The sequence below is a fragment of the Eublepharis macularius genome, chromosome 3, assembly GCF_028583425.1.
Source record: "Eublepharis macularius isolate TG4126 chromosome 3, MPM_Emac_v1.0, whole genome shotgun sequence".
Taxonomy (NCBI): domain Eukaryota; kingdom Metazoa; phylum Chordata; class Lepidosauria; order Squamata; family Eublepharidae; genus Eublepharis; species Eublepharis macularius.
Genome location: NC_072792.1, coordinates 136,086,477 through 136,107,530, shown reverse-complemented (window position 1 = coordinate 136,107,530; position 21,054 = coordinate 136,086,477). Strand labels below are relative to the sequence as shown.

General features: G+C 42.6%; 1 protein-coding gene across 1 annotated transcript in view; it reads right to left on the bottom strand.

The window, feature by feature from the left end:
• MORC1 (MORC family CW-type zinc finger 1) overlaps nucleotides 1-21,054 on the bottom strand; it is a 77,456-nt gene that overhangs the window by 21,322 nt on the left and 35,080 nt on the right. The window contains exons 12-20 of the mRNA XM_054974432.1: nucleotides 18,592-18,656; nucleotides 17,608-17,751; nucleotides 15,466-15,620; nucleotides 12,260-12,388; nucleotides 8,167-8,254; nucleotides 6,952-6,962; nucleotides 5,813-5,819; nucleotides 5,115-5,244; nucleotides 1,648-1,713 (exon numbers count right to left, since the gene is read on the bottom strand). Of these exons, the coding sequence (XP_054830407.1) occupies nucleotides 1,648-1,713; nucleotides 5,115-5,244; nucleotides 5,813-5,819; nucleotides 6,952-6,962; nucleotides 8,167-8,254; nucleotides 12,260-12,388; nucleotides 15,466-15,620; nucleotides 17,608-17,751; nucleotides 18,592-18,656 (795 nt within the window). The remainder of the gene's footprint in view (nucleotides 1-1,647; nucleotides 1,714-5,114; nucleotides 5,245-5,812; nucleotides 5,820-6,951; nucleotides 6,963-8,166; nucleotides 8,255-12,259; nucleotides 12,389-15,465; nucleotides 15,621-17,607; nucleotides 17,752-18,591; nucleotides 18,657-21,054) is intronic.

Below are 21,054 nucleotides of genomic sequence, written 5' to 3'. Positions count from 1 at the left end.
GAGAAATCAGCATCATTTTAGAAGCTTTGATAAAATTATTCCTATGAAATACTTCTATATCTGTCCTATGTAGTATTTTGATTATGCGAGATGTGGTTTGCTCAAGGACAAAGCCAAAGCCACTGAAGTTCCTAGAAATAATTTCAGCGGTCAGAAGTTGCCAATTTATTTATTGTGCTGCTGCATAGCCATTCAGATCAGTTCAGGTTTGCTGATCATTCAACATTTTGCAAGGTTGGAAGGTACAGTAAGGTACAGTACATAAGGACAGCAAACTATTCAATGTTCCCCTTCTTCAATATTATAACTCCTTTTCACATTTTTCCCTACCCTAAGGATCACATAACACACCAGAAACCAGAATCAAAACCAGTATTGCCATATCATTAAAAATACCTTAAGAAAAAACATGCAGACTGATTGATCTGCATGTTGTTCAATTATATTGGGCGAGTCAGACTCTGAGGCCAACAAAAACATTAGCCTGAGAATATTTTTGTTCTTCGTTCCATCCACTCAGGCATATCACCTATCATGCACTACCCGTGTCTGAGGCCAATAACTGGGCCAACGTATGCAAAGTTACACCTTTCTAAGCCCACCGAAGTCAATGGACTTCTCTGTAAATGGCAGTACTAGCCCTGTTAAGTGACAGTGGACTTGCCAAATGTTTTTGGATGATATGTAAGAGAATTATCATCACTCACTCTAGTGATGAAAAAGCTAGGGTCTGTTTCTAGTTATTTACTACATTTAAGATCTTTCCTAATTTTATTCTCATAATAAACCTGTGGATTGGGGGCCCTTTCCATTTTAACCTGGTTATTATTCATTGATGACCCGACTCTGTGTAAAGCATGTGGAGATGGTGGTTTCAAACAGCACTTACCTCTGTTTATGAACCTATGTGAACCATATGTGAATCACTAAGGCCATTTAAAACAGTGCTGCTTTCCTTGTGGTGCTGCAATTTTTTGGTTTTTTTTTTTTTTACAATTTAAATTTTAGCACTATAGTGTCAATTCACTATTATAGGGCTGTGTACCAAAAAAGAAAAAAAATCCAAGAAATCCCGATCTGTGTTCAGGGAAACAAAAAAATTCCAGTTTCCTTGAAACCCAGGTAAGATTGTCTAATCCAGTTTGGCAATATTAGAGAATCCTGGATTTATTCAGCCATTATTTTCTATGGGGAACCCTAACTGGGGGCTATTGGGGGTGGGGTATCATTTTCCAAGCAAACTCCACCAAATTTGCAAGGAATGTCATCCTGACTGTCTTCTAAAGACCTCCCAAGTTTCAGGAAGATTGGACTTCAAGGTCCAATTCTATGGGCCCCTAAACAAGGTGCCCCTAGCCACTCTCCATTGTTTCCTATGGGAAAAAGTCAAAACGCTCAGGCCAAAACACACTGGGGCAAGGCTGCCATAGCCAAGGCACACTCTCAAATGTACCTTCAACACACAGACACCCAACAGAACCAAACTGACACCCCCAAACCCAAGTGCCCCCTGAGCAAGCTGCCAAGTTTTATAAATAATAACAAAATATACATATTTACAGCTATCTGATCCAGAAAGTTCAACTTATTTCTGTGGGACTTACTCCCAAGTAAGTGTATTTGAGACTTCAGTCCATATATACTCACATTCTTAGCAATTCTTCTATCTTCTGTATGCTGGACCACAGTGTGTGGTTGTACCAAGTTAAATTTCTGCAAGAAAAAAGAGGATTCAGCATTTAAGCATTGGTTCTCCATTTTTATCATCTGAAGCAATGATCCCATAAATATACACATTCTTGGAGACAACCTGGACTTAGTACCACTGTTTGTGGTATAAAATTCTTATGGAGAAAATTCTTATAGACAATCCTGTATCAGAGTTAGTCATGTTTAGGTTAGAACATGTGACAGTCATACATGTGGGTTGTTTGGTGTGCACTGTTATTACTTACACATGGCACCCAATACCCATACATACTGTACACTATAGGTAGATTATTATGTTAATTCTGAGAGCACATTTGTGTGGGAACATTTTAACATATTCAATAGCAAGGTCACCATTGTATTTGTTTAGTAGAGTGAATCCCTCTCCCCACCCCCATTTTGGCTTTAGGGGTTATTTGGGGACCAATTCTATGTATGAACAACACTCATTAGCTGCAATGTATTATTTTTCTTCTGTTATGCTCAGAAAGCAAACTTATGTGAAATGCAAGTAAACCATCTGCGTAGTAGAGATGTGCACTCACTGCCAAATAAATGAAAAAAATAAACTGAAAAAATGCCAGATTTGTTTCCAAAGCTGTGGTAACAAAAACAAATAGGGAAAACAACAAAATAAGTGAATTTTATTCCTTCCTTTGCTGCTTAGACAATTCGAGGAGATGACTGGAAGAGGAAAAATTAGTGGTCAGTACTGGCAGTTCACAAATGTAGAACAACAGGCAATACTTGTACAACTGGCATCCCTTTTCTTAGATTACTTCTTCCCCATGTCTCATTAGTGCTACAGAAGATTTATATGGAGATGTAATATACTGGTTTCCCCAAAAGATAATGCAATATAATTGCTGGAATTAGAAAAACCACTCCAGAGATCTTCATGGGCTTTAAATGTGGCCATTAGGATTAAAAAATAACCCTTTTATTTAAAACAGCAGATTTTTTACTGTTTACTGAGGGGCAAGACCTCCATGTTGCTCACAAAATATATGAATGCAAAGTCTTGGCATCTTGTGTGAAAGAGGTTAAAAAATCCTATTAAAATACAATTAAACAATTATTTTCACTCATATGACTAAATTTCTAGGTACAGAGAAATTTGAACTTTGTACAAATGTTCTGATACTATTTTGACAACTAAAGTTGAAACCTGAATTACCTTTTGCTTTTACTTGCCGTATCAAAATACTCTCTGTGCCTGAACAGTGAAAATGGAAGTTATGAAAAACAAAGAAACAATGTCCCATCATTCTGTCTTGTGCACAAGGTCAAGCAGAGTCTATCCACTGTCCAGAACTTTGAGAACAGGCTGAAATACAAATCTCAATTTTCTTCTCGCCATCCTTTCCTCACAGGGGCCGTAGCAAATGAAAATACTTTACTGCAATGTGTTCAGGGTATTTGTACAGTTTGAGAGACGTTCAGTGTGGATTCAAATAGGAGAAGACACACTTATTCTTAAAGAGTGCCAGCAGATCATTTACTGATGCAAAGATAAAGACATATATAGAGTGCAAAGTACAGTTAAAAGCCTTTATTAAGAAAAAGCACTGGACCTGAAAAGCATGTGACTTCTGAGATACAAGAGCATCCTGGACAGAAAGCTATCAAGAACAGACCTCCCACCATTCTTTTCAAAACGGGAAAAGATAAAGTATTTGGGGCTTCTTAGAGTAATGCATCAGAGAGGCTGCAAATTTGTTCCTAATAATATGTGGTATGCATAGACACATTTTTATTAAACATTTGGGACAGCCATTTGTTCAACCAACAGAATGTATAGTTAAAAAGTATAAAAGATGTGTTCTGTGCCTTTAGTAAGAGAAGAGATGGTACATGTACAGAAGGAGAAGGAATGGGTCTTCATGCGGAGCACAGACAAGAAGATATTCAATATCAGGGCCGTGTCCTGTCATGCTGTGCTCAATGTCAGCTATCATTAGTGAAACACTGCTGTTGACCCATGTCATAGACTGGTGAAACAATACCACATATTGTGAGAGGCACAGCAGTCCCTAGGGTCCCATTCTGTATGCTTCTTTGTTGACTGACAAGCCACAAAATTGGGCCTTATGTATTTTCTACAAAACATATATATTCTCCATTATGCTCAAAACATGAGAATGAAATATTACTGGCGGCACAATCCTATGCAGAGAGGTATACAGAAGTCTAATCCTGCTGAAACCATAGAAAAGCCAAGAACTGCTTTAAACTGCATCCCATGGCATTAAAAGTACTTAAAAGTGGCTTAAATGTGCAGCTACATCATCGGCACTGGCCTTCACACTGCCAGTTCAGGACACTCTTAAAAAGTTCATGAACTATTGTTTTAAGTTCCTCCAAAGAACAGTAGAAACTTTTCAATTATAAGAGAGCACTCCAAGACTGGTTTGCTCAAAATTTTACTCTGATCTGCTCAACAGAGTGGTTTCAGGTAGAGATGGGCACGAACAGAAAAAACCCCTGAACATGATGTTCATTGTTCGTTGCCATCCATGAACAGGGACTCACAAACAACCACGAACATGGCCCTGCTCACGAACATGTTCATGGTTGGCTGTTCGTGGGGGCCAGCAGACTCTCCCCCAGCCGTCATCCGAGTCAAGATCCCTACTGCACCACTCCCAGAAACCTAACCTGAGCAGGCACCAGGAAAGGTACCAATAATAAATAATAGCTTGGCACCAGAGCCTGGCAGCAGCCCTGGGACTTGAAGAGGTAGATCCCTACCACACCACTCCCAGAAACCTGACCTTAGCAGGCAGCAGGAAAGGTATCAATAATAAATAATAGCTTGGCCCACAGCCTGGCAGCAGCCCTGAAACTTGAAGGGGTAGATCCCTATCCCACACCACACACAAAGAAAATTCAAGCTCCAATGCACTCTATCAAAATGCCAATAGCAGCTGTCTCTCCGTCTCCAAAGCCAGAGCTGGGATCCCCCCTCCTCCCTGGACTTTGTTCCCTTGTAACAAATTTGGAGCTCCACACTTGAAAGGAAGACCTGCCTATCAAGCTAAATCGGGCTTAGATTGGGGTTTCCAGGGCAATAGCAGGAGTTCAGAGAGAGTTCAGACAATCCCTGCCTAAGTTGCCAAGGGAATTGATTGCAGGTGCCAGACTGTCTGGCTTGACAAACAGCAAGACGAACAGCAATGAATGAGGCTTGCAACGACCACCTGTTCGTTTAGAATGGGGCCTCACAAACAGTTTGTTCACGAACAGCAGATTGGGCTGTTCGTGGCTTTTTTTTGTTCGTATTGCTGTTCGTGCCCACCTTTAGTTTCAAGTGGTTTTAGGACTTCCCTAGAATCCTTTTAATCTGAGGTCAAAAACATCTACATCTCCACTGAATTTTACATATTTTCCAGCAAAGAGCTTACCTGGTTTTTCAGCTTCCTTTGAGGTTGCTGGATGGAATCTATAAGTAGTTTTCCTTTGTCATTCAGGGACCAGGATGGCGAGTGAAAAGTACCCAAAGGAATAGAGGGTAAATGTTCTGGAACATAACATCTATGAATGATACAGACCAACATAAAGAAAGGGAAATTACTGCGAAGAAATGCTTCTCTTTCTTCCTCAAATTATCTGACAAGAGTATTTTTACACTGGGAATGACCCAAAGCCCTGCAGGCACAGGAACTTCCATTTCACTTGTATGACAGGAAATTTTTGGTGTGCATTAAATTGTCCATCGGAAAAGGCAAGCACACAATCACCTGTGCATGTTCACTGTCCCTATTTGGACTCCTCCAGTGGGGTGTATGTGTGGGAGAGTGAGAAACTACCTCTGAGGTAAGGCCAGGCATTAGACTATATACAAACTTCCTACTGTGGTTGCTCTAGTCCAAGAGCAATGCATTTACATGAGGAATCTGCCTAGTGGCATCTTAGAAACACCACCCACCACTGCTTTCACTCTTGATATGATTGGGGCCCAAAATTACCGTATTATGGACAACATTTTCCACCCCTACATTTTGCCCCAAATTCACCTCCTGTGGTGGCTTTTCAGCCTTCCTTGTGATTAGGAAGCTACTGCATGTGTTGTCTTTTCTGTATATGAATCTGGAGACTGTACATCTTCTCTGGCAATCAGACAATTTAAAAACAGAAATAAATACCAAATATGAAAACAACAGTTAAAAAAATGGGGAAGGATAAGAGATCACTGAGGGAATATGAAGTGAAACACTAGTGGAAGATGGCAACAGAAGAGGACATGTGAATCTCCCTGCGGAGAGAGTTTCAGAGTTTTGGTGCCACTGCTAAGAAGGTCCTCTTCCCAGACTGCCACTACCTCAGAAGGCCACCCAAAGCAGGGCCCCCAAAGATGTAGGGTAAGTTCATAACGGTGTAGGGGCTCTTTCAGGTATATTGATCTTGAACCATATAAAGCTTTAAATGTTAGAACTGGGGCCTTCTATTGGGCCCAGAAACAATTGGGCCCAGTTTAGATGAGCCAAGACTGAAATGATATGTTACCTGTAACCCACTCCAGTCGAGATGCTGCCTGCAGAATTCTGCATCAGTTGAAGTTTCCAAACTCTTTTCAAGGGCATCCCCATATACTGCACACTGCAGTAATCTAATTTAGACATAACCAGGGCATGTACCACAGTGGTTAGATCTCTTCTGCCCAGAAAAGGCTGCAACTGGCTAACCAGTCAAAGCTGATAAAAGCACACACACACACACACACACCCAGCTACAGTGGCCACCTGCTTATCCAGCAGTAGGCCTAGGTGCAAGAACACCCTCAAACTATGGACATGTTCCTCCAAGGAGAATGCAACCCCATCCAGAACAGGTGATGGGGTCAGAATCCTGGGGTCAGAACTTCTGCTCACCAAACAAGAAGATAAGTTGGCACCTGACACCATCTGACCATGTCACTGCCAGCATGAGTCCAAGATGGAATGGATACAAGACTTCTTATGTGTAAAGTGCTGAGAAATATGGTCAAAGCAGGCCACCAAGCAGTCCATTTCCTCCTGCAAGCCAGATTCCCAACAGACCACTCAGAATAGCTCTGCTGGCCTACATTGTGCAGATTCAGTGGCAGCATAAAAGTATTGTTTCTTTGCTGCCATTACTGCCATGGAGCATGCTCTTAAATGAACTTTTGCCCATGTCTTGTCAGATTCATTCCTCCTCCTCCTCCACTGTTGCTCTAGCCATTTCCCTTGACTTTTCATTGCCCACAGCCCCTCAGTAAACCAAGGGGCTGCCTAGGCTTTAACTGTAGAGAGAGGGGTCTTTGGAGAAATCATGTCAACCACCTCAGGCCATTCTGTCATTCCAGAAGTCCATTAGGATATCGGCAAGAGCACCAACCATATCAACAGGAAAATCTCCTAGAGCCATCAGAAAGCCATTCGGATCCATTAGGCTCCAGGGGCGGATCATTTAAATAGATCCTCGGCAGACTCCATCCCTGCAGACTCCATCCCTCCATCAGCTCAGGCAGGAAGACTGTTGGGCAGCGGAGTGGGTGGCACACAAACAGAATCTCAGTCTTGTCTTTCAGTACCATTAGGTACACAGCCTGGAAGTTTAAACTGTCCTGAATGGGGCACCATGCTAGGACGACAGAATCTTTATAGACTACAGCAACACAACCTCCCCACTCACTCAACCTATGCTGATATATCACCGAATACCTTGGGTGACACAGTGGGAAGAGGTTAACCCCCTCCATCTCCCCCAGCCAAGTCTCAGTGATACATGTCAGGGCAAGTCAGTCTTCTCATCCAGGATTAAATTTTGGATGAGTGCTGTTTTTCCTGTGACTTCCACTTTTCTCCATGATGGGAATGCAAAACAGCTGATATAATTTTTTCTCCTTTTTCTCTTCACGACAAGCCTGTGAGGCAGGTTAGGCTGCGAGAGTGTGACTGGCCCAAAGTCACTCAGTGACCTTCTACAGCAGAGTGGGGATTTGAACCTGGGTGTCCCAGATCCTAGTATGAAACTTTAACCATTACACTGGCTTTCATGGGTTAGCTGCTGTTGAACAGTAGCAAGCAGCCAGGCAGGGGTGAGTCAAGCAAGTTGTATAGTATCAAGTCATCAAGTGGCTGCAGCTGGGCCTAGCCACAAGGAGAGTCATCTGCCAAAGGCCAAAACATCCCTAGAAAGGCAATCCTTCCTCCTCTGCCTTTTCCTGATAGAATCCAAGGCTTGTAATTGCCTAGCAATGGCCACTGAGGGCACTTCTTAAAGGTACAGGCACTCCTTTTATCATTTCAGGATTTTTATCTTCCTGTACATTATTTCTTTTCAGATTTCAGATTTTTCTGCGAACTTGGGATTTTTCTCAGGTTTGTAGGAAGATCTATCTTGTCTATCCATAGCCCCAAACTGCAGATTTAAGAATCCACAGACAGGACCATGGTGAAAATTAGATATATTGATTAAAACTTAAAAGCTTACTTATTTTCTTCACAAATCCAGATGTCACGATATCGTTCATTATTTATATTGGTGTCAAGTGACAGGAGCCTCCACTTGAGGCAAATATCTATGAAATTATAAGATCATTGTTAATGTTTACAGATCATGACATTATTTTATAGGGCACTGTGACTGATTACATGAATCATTTTTAAAGTTATCAATTCTCCCCAACAACTGTGGTTATTAATCAGATAAAGTAATTCTCCCTTAAAAGGAAAACTATTCCCTTCCTTTTCAAATGCAGAATGTGGAGTACTTGCTCAGGGGCAATTATTTAGCCATTCACATACATACCTTGAGCCTTCATCACTTACACTGCAATGCTAAGTAGATTTACTTCTTTCTAAGCCCAATGTCTTCAATGGATTTAGTAGGGTGTCACTCTTCTAAAGAGTGCACGATTAATCTTTCAATTTGAAGAGCCTCCAACGAAAACTTTTTGGTTTCTGTGATGTTTGATCTGTGAGGACTTCATGCAAGCAAAATATCTTTGAATGATGAACAGGCATGTGTGCCCTATCTAAATCAGAATATGATTAGCTATAAAATAAATAAATGGATAATTTCCTTATTCAAGACTCAAACAATGAATCAAGGAAAGAAACTCAATGATAAGCCTTTTATTCTAATGGCAGTTGTTCACATTACATAGACAACATGGTACTACAAAAATTATTTTGTATACCATCCATTCTCCATTTTGTTCTGTTTGGGTAGCTTGAGAGATGTTGATCGGCCAAAGCTCATCCAGTGACTTACATGGCAAAAAAGAAACACTGGTTTTCCCCACTCTAGTCTAATACTTTAAGCACACATCTCCCTGAAGGATCATGATACATGTTGGCCAATGTGTATGCTGTTTCTATTTTCAGCTTTTATTTCCTGAAAATAGTTAGTTGTTCAATACTTTAGCAGTGGATTATAATAAGGGAAGATCTTGAATGACATCCCACCTTTGATGGGGTTCAGTTGATCCTGACTGACTCAGTTAAGAGCCTTGGGGTTATACTGGATCCAGCACTATAGCTAGAGAAGCAAATAAATGCAGCTGAAAAAAAGGCCTTCTCTTGGCACAGATACCCTAGAAGATGGCACCATCCTTGAAATCGCCACCTGGATTCATGCCACAGGGACACTGAGACTAGACTACTGTAATGCACTCTACATAGGACTCCCCACAAAGTCAATTTGGATATTCCAGCTGGTGCAGAACACCACAGCTAATTTACTGTAAGGTGCTAGACAGAGCATGCATATTACTCGCATTCTGCAGTCACTCCATTGACTACCCATCAGTTACTGGGCTCAATTACATACAAAACCCTTCATGGCCTTGGCCTCTCATATCTGCAGAACTGCCTTTCCCCCTAGATTCCACCACAGCAGCTTCTCTCATCTGAACAGGTCCTTCTGCAGGTTCCACCCTGCAGTTGGGCAAAATCAACAGCTTCCTGTACATCTGTACATGTGCTTTCTTTGTGGCAGTCCCCACCTTATAGAATGGCATACCTGAAGAGGTCAGGACAGCTCCCACTGTCCTGGCTTTCCACAAACTATGCAAAACTGAAATATTCAGGAGGACTTTTGTACTCAAGTAATAGGGCTGTGCTATAATAAATGGCTCGAAGAGATGCCTTTGTGGAGGAACAGGGACTGTAGACTGGGTACTGTCTGTTGATATAGATATGCTCCCGCTGAGTAGTTTCTGCATCATTAAAAATGTTATCACTTATGCTTTGTTTCAGCAATGTTTTCATCTCTGTGTTTGGATTTATGCTCATTTTAAATTTTCTGCAACCCCTACCCTATTGTATTTGTTCACGGAATGTCCTAGCTGTTGATTGTACTGACTTGCACTATATAATCCAACTTGGGTCTCACTGAGAAAGACCAACTACAAGCAAGCAAGCAAGCAAGCAAGCAAGCAAGCAAGCTAAACTAACTAACTAAAGTCCTCTGTGCACAGGTACGCAGACAAACTAACAAACACATAAATAGTACCATCTAAATTCATCTTGAAACTTTTCAGAAGTTTTAAAATAAATTTTAAAATAAACATCAAATTAATGTATTTTAACTCCTCCCCATCAATCTAAATTCCATACTTGCAAAATATACCTAAATATATTCAAAAATCTAAACCCTGCAAATGTATCTATTTATCTAATTATAAGCCTACTCCCAAAGAGTGTACCAAAATGTATTTCGAAAATCAGCACAACAGATAGAGAAGTTGTTTCTACCAATATGGGTAAACCCTATCTAGCCAACATGCTTTTCTGAATAAATAGCTACTTAAGATACATCTGTACCTGGGTTTGATTCAGTGGACTGGATTTCCTCCTTCGGCTTTGCTTTCTTCATCCTTTATCTCTCAACCTAAATTACCTTGTGTGACCCCTCTAACCTACCACTCTGCACAAACCTCTTTTTCTGATTCTGAGGTGTAGACAGGTTAGGTTGCCACAGGTTCAGTGCTTCCCTTTCACACTGCCTCCACATACATACATGCATACCTACATACAAATGTTTGTGTGTGTGTTTGTAAATGTGTGCTGGTATGTATATAGGCCAAGGTAGGTTTGCCAGGTCCCTTCACCTTCCTAGTGGGAGGGGTGGGGAACCTGATATTTTACCTTCTGGGACTGATGTCATCACACAGGCCTGGGAGTGCTCCCATGGAATTGGCCAATTTTGGGCCTAAATTGGTCTGGTGCGCAGTACGGGAGCACTCCCATGGTCTGCTCAACGATGTCAGTCCGGAAAATGATGCTGTTGTGCTGCACCAGTAGTGCACCCCGGAAGGCCCATTCCCCTGCCTTTTCTCCCTGCTGGCCAGGCGGACTAGCAACCCTAGGCAAAGCCTGAATGATTTGTGTGTGTGTGTGTGTGTGTGTGTGTGTGAGAGAGAGAGAGAGAGAGAGAGAGAGAGAGAGAGAGAGAGAGAGAGAGAGAGAGAGAGAGGTTTCTTACCCTGAGACAACTCGCTCTCAGCCAGTAGGGATGAATAAAAAAGAGTTAACTTTTATTTAAAACTTTAACCACCACTGGAGTCATTCTGATACAAGAATATGTTTCTTAACCCTTGAACTTTTGATCCCTAACTCTCATTATTCTTCAAGTTCTCTCCATTACAAACTCCATTTCTTACAGCCAGCTTCTGGTTCATGCTGTTTCTCTTACTGGCTCAAAACTCCAACTGCTCTCTCTGTTCCAATTGTCAACTCTCAACCCTCTCTCAATATTCAATCACCTCTCTTGGTTGACTTTGGTGAGAGGCAGAACTGGACCTGTCTGTCATACCTTGCAAGGTCGTTGTGAGGATATATGGGAGGGTATAACCCCCTGATGTCTCAGGCATAAAGGTAGGAGATAATTGACAAGATTTTGAAGATACCTTTGAATTCTCAGATGAAAAAAAAAGTGTGTTAAAGGCATTTCAGTTCTGTACTGAAATTTGGCAAATAGGTAGCTCAGACCAAGGCTTGCCCACATGCCCCAAACAGGATATATCCCAGGCCTGTCCAAAATCCATCCCAGAATGTTTGACTCTACTTTCTGTAAACATTTCCTTCCTTTACCCCCTCCAAATGAACCCTTTTGCCCAGGGAGAAAATCTGAAAAGCAAGTATGTTTTTAAACTGTCTTCTGTCACAAACCTTTGAAAAAACTGACCCTAAAAGCAGCAACTTGCCTAAAATCTTCTTTTTATCATCTTGAGCAGCCGACAAAAGCCACTTAAGTTATATGCTGGCAGCCTTTTTAACAAAACATGAAGGACACCAATTACATTAGCAGCCCCACAGTATGCTCTCATTGTAGTATAAAGTGAAACAAAAGAGTTGTTTCAGGGTTGTTAAGTGAAACAAAAGAGTTGTTTCAGGGTTGTTTGTGAGAGGATTCTTTCAAAGGAGGAGGAAGTGAAAAACACAGCAGTATACAGCATCAGTGACAGGGAAAACTGGAAATAACTTGTTTGAAGTCAAAGAAAAAAGCCCTTTCATTCATATTCCACTAAATCCTTTATTTCCTCCTTTCTCTTTTTAGCCACCTCATTTTATAAACTCACCACACTGAACAATATCTGGAATCTCTACTGCCCTTCTTCTTTTGTACTGAATTGTATCTGAAGGTTTCTCATTCCACTTGGCACCCAAGTAGCCAAAGTCGCTCCAGAAAAACATTTCTCCTTTTTGACCTTGAATAACAACAATTCTTTATAAGATACTGGCAGTAGTAAGGCAATAAGCTATTTATTCAGCATTAGTGGGTATTGGTCTGCTCTGGTATATATTGGTGGTGGCTGACTAGAAACACCAGCCAGATTGCTCTGGGCAGGGCTAGTAAATTTCCCTTAGATTAGAGTATGGGTTACTGAATCCAGAAGGAAAGGTGAACCATACGTGAACAAGTAGTTTCTTCTATATGCTCCAATGGGACCTTATTTTATCAGGAACAGTGCCTGTTTACCAGTACGTGTCCAGTAAATCACTGATCCTGTTTTGTTCCAATGTTTGCCTTCTTACGTTTATCACCGCCATTCTTCAGGGTCCCAATCCCTTCTTTAAATCACTAGAAGTTAACTGTCTGAACATGGAGTAGATGCATCTGGCCTCTCTGGAACCAATGGCAGCTATGGGGAGCAGCACATCCCTGCTGAACTCCCTCCCCATCCACCCTTTTCAGGCTCAGCCCTAAATCTCCAGGAATTTCCCAACCCAGTGTTGGCAATTGTACTGGCTAACCTTGGGCCAGTCACACTTTCTCAGCCTGATCTACCTAAAAAGCTTGCTGTAAGAATAAAATGGGGAACCTTGAATCTTGTACACTGCCCTGGTCATCTTCGAGTAAGAATGGGATTTTAACAAGTTACAGTTTATACATGGAAGACCAGGCAATTACAATATTGCTTTAGCAATATACAATAAATGGACAGGAGGGTTACTGGATCATGGGAGGCAGGCATGACAGTGACATCATCATGTCATCAATGATGCACTGACATCACACCAACGCATCTAGAAGTGATGTCACTATGTTCCTGGGGGATGCCTGCAATGCTCTAGTATTTGAGCAAAAGAGTTTTGCCCGAATACCAGAGTATCCCGCAACACCCCCCCCACGCCCCCGCTATATGCCGACATGACTTTTTGGTGCACGAGACATGACATCAGTGAGTTGAGATGCTGCTGACTTCCCTCCACTATTTCCCCCTTGCCAGTCAAGTGAGTGGAAGCAGGAAGAACTGTTGGTGGTGGGCGATAGTAAGCCTGGAGCCATTTTACCTCAGCTCCACCCTGCCTCCCCTCTGGTTGAGCCATTCTGAGATGTTGCCAACTGGCTTTGCGGCGGCAGCTCTTTAAAGGCAAATTCCTCCATGGTGTTGTCTTTTTTTTTTTGCAACAGCTACCAGACAGGGATGAGGACTTTTCCTGCTACCAGACAGTAAGAGAACTATTTTTGTTTGCATATTGTAGCAAAAACATCCACACCCTTTAATTTTGGCATTCCGCAAATAAACAGGTGGCATCAATCAATTGTAGTTGAACACATTTGAAGGCAAAAATGTAAAAAGGCTCAGTACATTATTTAAACATTTTACATTAATATAAAAACTAATGATTAAAATCAGGTTAAAAATATGCAAATGTTCACCTACATTTGCATATGCATGCAGATCTAATTTAGTGAAAAGAATGCAAAAACATATTTGACTGTTCTTTCAGCTTGTCTACTGGGGGGAACAGCAATCGCCAGATTTTATTAGTAACAAGTATCTTGCGGTTTCCCCTTTCTTTTTGTTCTCTCCTTGTTCATATGATGTAATATTTATTTCTTCCTGTCATTCCCCTGCTCATTTTACTCAATCATAGAAGAATATCTTACAGGACATATGAATATGCCTTATACCAAATCAGGCTTTTGTCTATTTAACTCAGCATGACTACATTCTGGGAGTTGATCTCCAGGATCTGAGATTCTTTCACAATACTACCTGGAATCCTTTCAACAGGGATTTAAAGGGTTGAAATGTGGACTTTTTGTAAACCAAGGATGTGCTCGAATGCAGTAATACATGGGAAGAATCATGCTAATATCCCTTTGTACTCAGGAATGAATATGTTCCTCTCTATCTGAACTCACACATTTATGTCATTTATACCCTGCCTTTCTTGCCAGTGGGGATCCAAAGCCGCTTATATCAGTCTGCTCTCCTCCATTTTATCCTCACAAAATCCTGTCAGTAGGTTAGGCTGAGATTGTGTGAGTGACCCAAGGTCACCCAGGGAGTTTCCATGGGGCAGTGAGGATTTGAACCTGGGCCTCCTAGATCCTAGTCTGACACTCTAACCACTACACCCCGCTGGTTCCACACAAACTTATACTGAATTGGGTCTATGAAGGTTAGTATTATCTATTCGCAGCAGCTCTCCAGGGTTTCCAGCAGAGATCATTCATATCACCTACTACTCCATTCGCAAGAGATGCGGAGGATGGAATGTGGGACCTTCTGCATGCCAAGCAGATGCTCTGCCCTTGAGCCACAGCCCTTCCTTTCCACATGGTTTCTATATTTTTCTACTGGGAGCAGCTAGGATGGACCCAAGCAACTGGCAAATACGGTGATCCTGTCTCCTGTGGTGAGCCAAACACATCTTTGGTGCAATGAATTTTTTTAATGGTGAGTTTATGTATTTTATTTGATATCATTTTATTATATATTTCATTTCGAGTGTCTATTAAGACAATAACGTGGTTAAATAAATATTCTTTAAAAGAAAGGAGCATGAAGATATGAGGATAAGCATGTCTGGTAACCATGGTGTTATATTAATGGCGCTTCAGAGGAAATTCTTTAACTCCTGGAAGCCTCGTACTGATCCCAAAACTTTTACCACTTAATTTCCATCCATCAGCTGCTTGAGTTTTTATGTGCCAGCCCCTAACCAGCCACTCTACAGCTTTCCAGAATGACTATCCACATTAAAATTTGGATTATCATCAAGACACTTTTCATAATGACCTTTAAAAGAATTAAAATCAGACAGTATTTGTGCCAGTCATCTGCCTGGAGACACTTTAATGGCACATGGATGGTGTATTTTGAATGGAATTTGTCTGGAAATGCCCAGCGTAAAGAACGTGATTGTTCACTACTTAACCACTCACCCATTCAGGAAGGTTTGTAGTGACATGGTTCAAAATTTCAGTACCTCACCACACAGATCTGCACTGGTTGGTTGAATGAGTCAGCTCCCAGAAATTTTTACTTACTGATTCCTATGTCTTTCCAGTACTGGACAAGATAGCGTCCCATTGATTTCAACAAGTGGTTATATTGCTTAACATTGGCAAAGGACTGTTTGTTATGAGTTGGCTCCATGATTTCTAAGGGTACGTCAACCATCCCTACAGCTCCAGCACCCAAACTGCAGAGATAAAAATATATTAGCATAAGGATTAATATTTTAGTCCTAGATATTTTCATTTCCATTACAAAAAGATATATCTGGTCTTATGACTATAAATAAAATTAATTAATTAAATAAATAATATAACATGTAACATGTTTCTAGCTCAGTTTATTAATATTAATGAGGTATTTATAATGAAAAATTTGAATTTACAGCCTGCCATAATCCAAAGGTCCAATGCAGGTAAAACCACCTGCTTCCCCTCAGTCATTCTTGTAGCAACCATGCAAGGGTGCTATTTAGGGAGGGCAGAACAGCTCCCTTCCTTGCCATGTGTTTCAGATTGCATGTAGGATTGCTATAATAATTTATATATTAGGTAAGATAAAGTAATCACAAGTACTCTTAAAATACACAACCTTTAAAAACTTAGGCTTGGATCCAGCAATGCACAAGCAAAAATGTAAAGAGACATAGAACAATTAAGCTTGGGCAAGATCTTGTGCAAATAACGCTTTCTTCCCTATCTTGCAGTGCCCAGAAATCACTTGCACAACTCTTACGCAAGTGGAAAAATGGTTCAAGATATACTGCACTTAACTTAGTAAACGGGGCTACTGTGAAGTTTTTTTTTCATACTTCTGCTTGCAAAAGGACCCCAGCACATGTGAATTTATACCCCACTTTTCTCTCCAATGAGAAACCAAAGTGTCTTGCAACGTTATCTTCACAACAACCTTTAGGGTTGCCAACTCTGGGTTGGGAAATTCCTGGGGATTTGGGTGCAGAGTCTGGGAGGGCAAAATTTCGGGAGGGGAGAGAGCTCAGCAGAGATATGATGATGGATGTTGTGGATTTTCCGGGCTGTATTGCTGTGGTCGGAAAATCCACAACAACCATCGTTCTCCGGCCGTGAAAGCCTCCGACAATATACAGATATGATGGTTTATAGGCTGACCTCCAAAGCTGCCATTTTCCTCAGGGGAAATGATTCCTGCAGTTTGGAGATCAGCTGTAATTCCAGCCACCACTCCGAGGATGGCAACCCTAACAAACCTGTAAAATAGGTTAGGTGTGACAAGGCCAAGGTCACTCAGCAAGCATCCATGGTAGAGCAGGGATTTAAAACTGAGCCCCCCAGATCCTAGTCCAACATTCTAACCACTACGCAACACTAGCTCTCCTATCTTTAATTCTGAATATACCTAAGGGAAGGCCTTTGGACATTACAGTAGATATCCCCTCCCCCTTTCCTGCAATGGAATATCTTTATTTCTACAGCCTTCTCCTAAGCCACTTCTATAATTATTGTTCAGATGATAGCACAATATAACAGAAGGTGAACTGCTAGAGAATAAGGTAACATCATAGGGATCCCATTCTCCTGCTAGGGGCACAGAGTCCCCTGCTTCCATTCTTCGTCCCCTGCTACCACTCCTCTGGCCAATGGGGGAACAAAAGGCACAGGAACAGGCCTCCCGGGTGCACTCCTAGGGCAGCATGACATCATTCCTCGGACTGACATCATCGTGCTGCCCTGAGAGCGCACCTGCACTTCACAGTTGGCTGATTTTGGTGCAAAACAGGCCCATTGGTGGCCAAAATTAGCCACGTGTGAAGTGCATGCACATCCGTCTTGGCCTGTTGATGTCAGTTCCTAGAAGTGACATCATCGTGCAGGTGTAGAGGATGCATGCACACATTGCGTGCGCACAAAGAGCATGATTGGAATGAAGGAAAGGTAAGCACCAGGTCCCCCCCTCCCACTGTCAACCCTGTAACAATAACCAATCACAAGATAAAAGTTAGAGAAAAAATGCAGAAATGTAAGATTTATTTTTTCCATAAATATCCATGATCAGCTCCAAGCATTAATATCTCTAAATGGAGTTACCAAAATATGCATTTGATTAAGAACTGTGAAGACTCCTAGCGCTGAAAATGAGTGACCTTCAAGCCTTAAAAGTGTCCTTCAAGTGTTACAGGTAGGAAGAAAACTTACTAAGATCCTGGTTTCTTCTGTGGTCCCACTTTCTCAAACATCCGAATCAATCGACTATTGCTGTAGATAAGCATTCCATCTCGACTTCTATCTTGAATGTTAATCCCAAATATTAAGTAGAGTGTTTTTGATTTTCTAACGTTTCTGAACAGAAAGACAAACACTATCAATACAGGTTTCTAGTTGCATTTGAAAGCTCCTAACTGTGTCAACTCAGGTCCACTGAGTGGCGATGCGGTGGCAGCCCTGTGGCTTTCTGGCTGCTGGCCTGTAGGCTCTGTGCCTCCTAAACATGCAGTGGTAGCACCGTGGCCTGCCTGGCTCCTGGCCTGTAGGTTCTGTGCCTATGCAAGATCCCCCGCAACCCTGGAGAATGGTAGCCTGTTGTGCTTCTAAGGGATCTCCAGCCACTACCTGGAGATTGGCAGCCAGTCATAATTCTGGTGGATCTCTGGCTGCCACCAGGATATTGGCAGCCAGTTGCAATACAAGAAGATGCCCTTCCTCCTCCTAGAAATTGGCCACCATTTTTCAGGTTTCAGAACTTTGGCACATAAACAGTCTTTAATATTCTGTAATTTTCCAGTTAGACTTTTTCCAAGCCAGTATGTGAACATTTTTCTTTTTGTGTTTATCATTAATGCTCTTTTTAGGAGGATCTTCTGAAAAATACATTCCTCAGCTATTCAGCCCTGAAACTGAGCCAGTCTTTAACATGAACTATTTCACTGTCACTGTTGTAAAGGAAAAAAACATTCGCCATTGCAAACTCTCATACTCACAGCAGTATCTAAAATAACTGCAGAACTGTGAAAATGTAATGCCAGAAATATTAACACGTGCATTCGTCTTAGAATTGGTTTACACTTTCCAGCCACCCTTGGTTGTTAAAGGAAGACAGTGTCTATTTTCACACATGACTCAATTTTTTTCCTGTTGCAATAGCAACTTCATAAAACAAATCTATTCTATTTCTTCACTTGCCTTTGCGTGTCTTTGAGTTTCCCCCTCATTCTCTTTTCATTCTCCACAGCATCCCATACTGCAACCTGAGCAACCTTTGTTTCCACCTTTGTAAAGGAAGAGCAGTAGAACAAGGTTTTTTTTATTGTATATTTAATTAAAAACAATCTGCTCTAAAATGCAAGGAAACCTGCAACTGAAACTGGATTATCACTCCACAGAGACTCTGTCACTGTTATTCAAGAGGTTTTTTTATGTGTTGCAGACTAAAAATGCAAGATGCTACAAGTTGTTTCCTGATGTAACAAAAACAAGCTTTTCACACAGTCCTTAAAAAACCAGGAAAACCATCTGAACCATTTGATCCATTCACTGTGCATTGTGGCCATGCATATTTTCCATTCCCAATTCCCCCAGTAGCGTCCTGAGATTTTGGAAAACCTGATGCTTGGATCCACAGGAGCTTTGTGAACTATGTAGCATGGAGCACAGAAAACTCCTGTGTAGGGTGGGAATTGGGCATAATTGGCTTCACTTCTCTGTGCTGACCTCTTGCATCAGCAGAAAATCTACTGGTGGAAGAGCAAGGAGGTCTGATGTCATCTAATTTCCCTGTGGGGCTCCTGTAAATCTTAGCATAAGCTTTTTGGAGGTCTTAGGAAGCTGCTTCTGGAAGGGAAAGATAGAAACGATTTGTGTCTGCAAGCACTCTTGTGCTTATGACTCAAAGGATCCATTCCTCCGTTATCAAAGGAAGACTCTGGGCCAAACCCATGGCTGCTGTGTCATGTATATTTCCATACAAAACATGGCACAGTGTTGGCACTATTTTTAGTCATGGTTAGACATGGGCACGAATGGGTAAAAAACCCGAACACACTGTTCATTGTTCGTTGCCGTCAACGAACACGAATAGACGAGCAGTAACGAACATGTCCTGTAAACAAACATGTTTGTTGTTCGTGGGGGCCAGAATAGCCCCTGTTGGACTTAGAGAGTTCATATTCACAAGGAGTTTTCAGCAGGCTCTCCTCCAGCCATCATTCAAGTTTGGTTAAGATTGCAATATGGATCTTTGAGTTATACATTCCCAAATCTGATGCCCCCAGGAAACTCCCATTCGATACAATTGGAGCCACCAACTGGCCCCATGTGCAAGCGGTGGACTCGAAGGTGGGCTGCCTCCCCTGTAGGGGGTGAGGGGTTTAGCTGCTTGTCAGTGGCACCCCCCATGTGCCCGCCCACCAGGCCTCCCAGAGGCTACTTTCTGCCAAGGTATTATGGTGGGTGATGTCAGTGGCTGTCGGGCCTGGCGGGCTAGGGGAGGCGGTGGCAGGCCACCTCCTCTCTAGGGGGTGGTGGTGGGGGTTGGCTGCTTGCCAGTGGCACCCCCCATGTGCCTGCCCACCAGGCCTCCCAGAGGCTACTTTCTGCCAAGGTATTATAGTGGGTGATGTCGGCGGCCACTGGACCTAGCGGGCTGGGGGAGTTAGTGGTGGGCTGCCTCCCCTCTAGGGGGCTGGGAGTTGGCTGCTTGCCGGTGGCATCCCCCATGTCCCTGCCCACCAGGCCTCCCAGAGGCTACTTTCCACCAAGGTATTACAGTGAGTTATGTCAGTGGCTGCTGGGCCTGGTGGGCTGGGGGAGGCAGTGGCAGGCTGCCTCCCCTCTAGGAGGTGGGAGTGTGGCTGTTCGCCGGTGGCACCCCCCATGTGCCTGCCCACCAGGACTCCCAGAGGCTACTTTCCGCCAAGGCCGAAAGGTGGGTCAGGTTGGCGGCCGCCGCATAACCACATGACCCAGAAGCAACAGTCTGCAAAGAAAACACTCCAGCAAGACATGATGGCGTACGCGGAGGCCTTGCACACACAAATATACACCTTGGTGGGTCAGAGACACCAACATACGCCCACCAGATGGGGACATCATGGCATCGGGGCCAATGCTGTTGTCCACACCTTGCATGGTGCAGAAGCTGTTGCCGCCCAAACACACTGGCTGGACATGGAGAATTGGATGGTTAGGTACATAGGATAGATAGGTTTCTCTATAGACAGGAGCATAGCTGTATGGGATAGGTGTATAGGATAGAGGGATGCATGGGTACATTGAATACCTGTATTGGACTGACAGGAGAAACAGATACCGTGTACAGGGATATTGGGGAGACAGGTGGATTGCATAAATATCTGGGTTATTCAGTCATTAAAAAGTTGGAAGGAAAGAACCAAGGGTGGGAGGTGGGGCCCGCCCCTAACATGTAGAAGTGGAGGCTCATGTGCTGGCCATTGAGGCGGTGGAGGATGCCTTTCCCCCCATCGTGGGGGAGTCATCGGTTCCCCTAGGAAAGGGGATTGTTGGCAGACAGGTAGGTGCCCGCGTGGGGAGCTGTGTGTTGCCCCCTGCATCACCCACCGGCCTGCCATCACAGACATGGTAGTCTATTCAGTGCACCCTACAGAAGACGGCAGTTCCACAGAATCC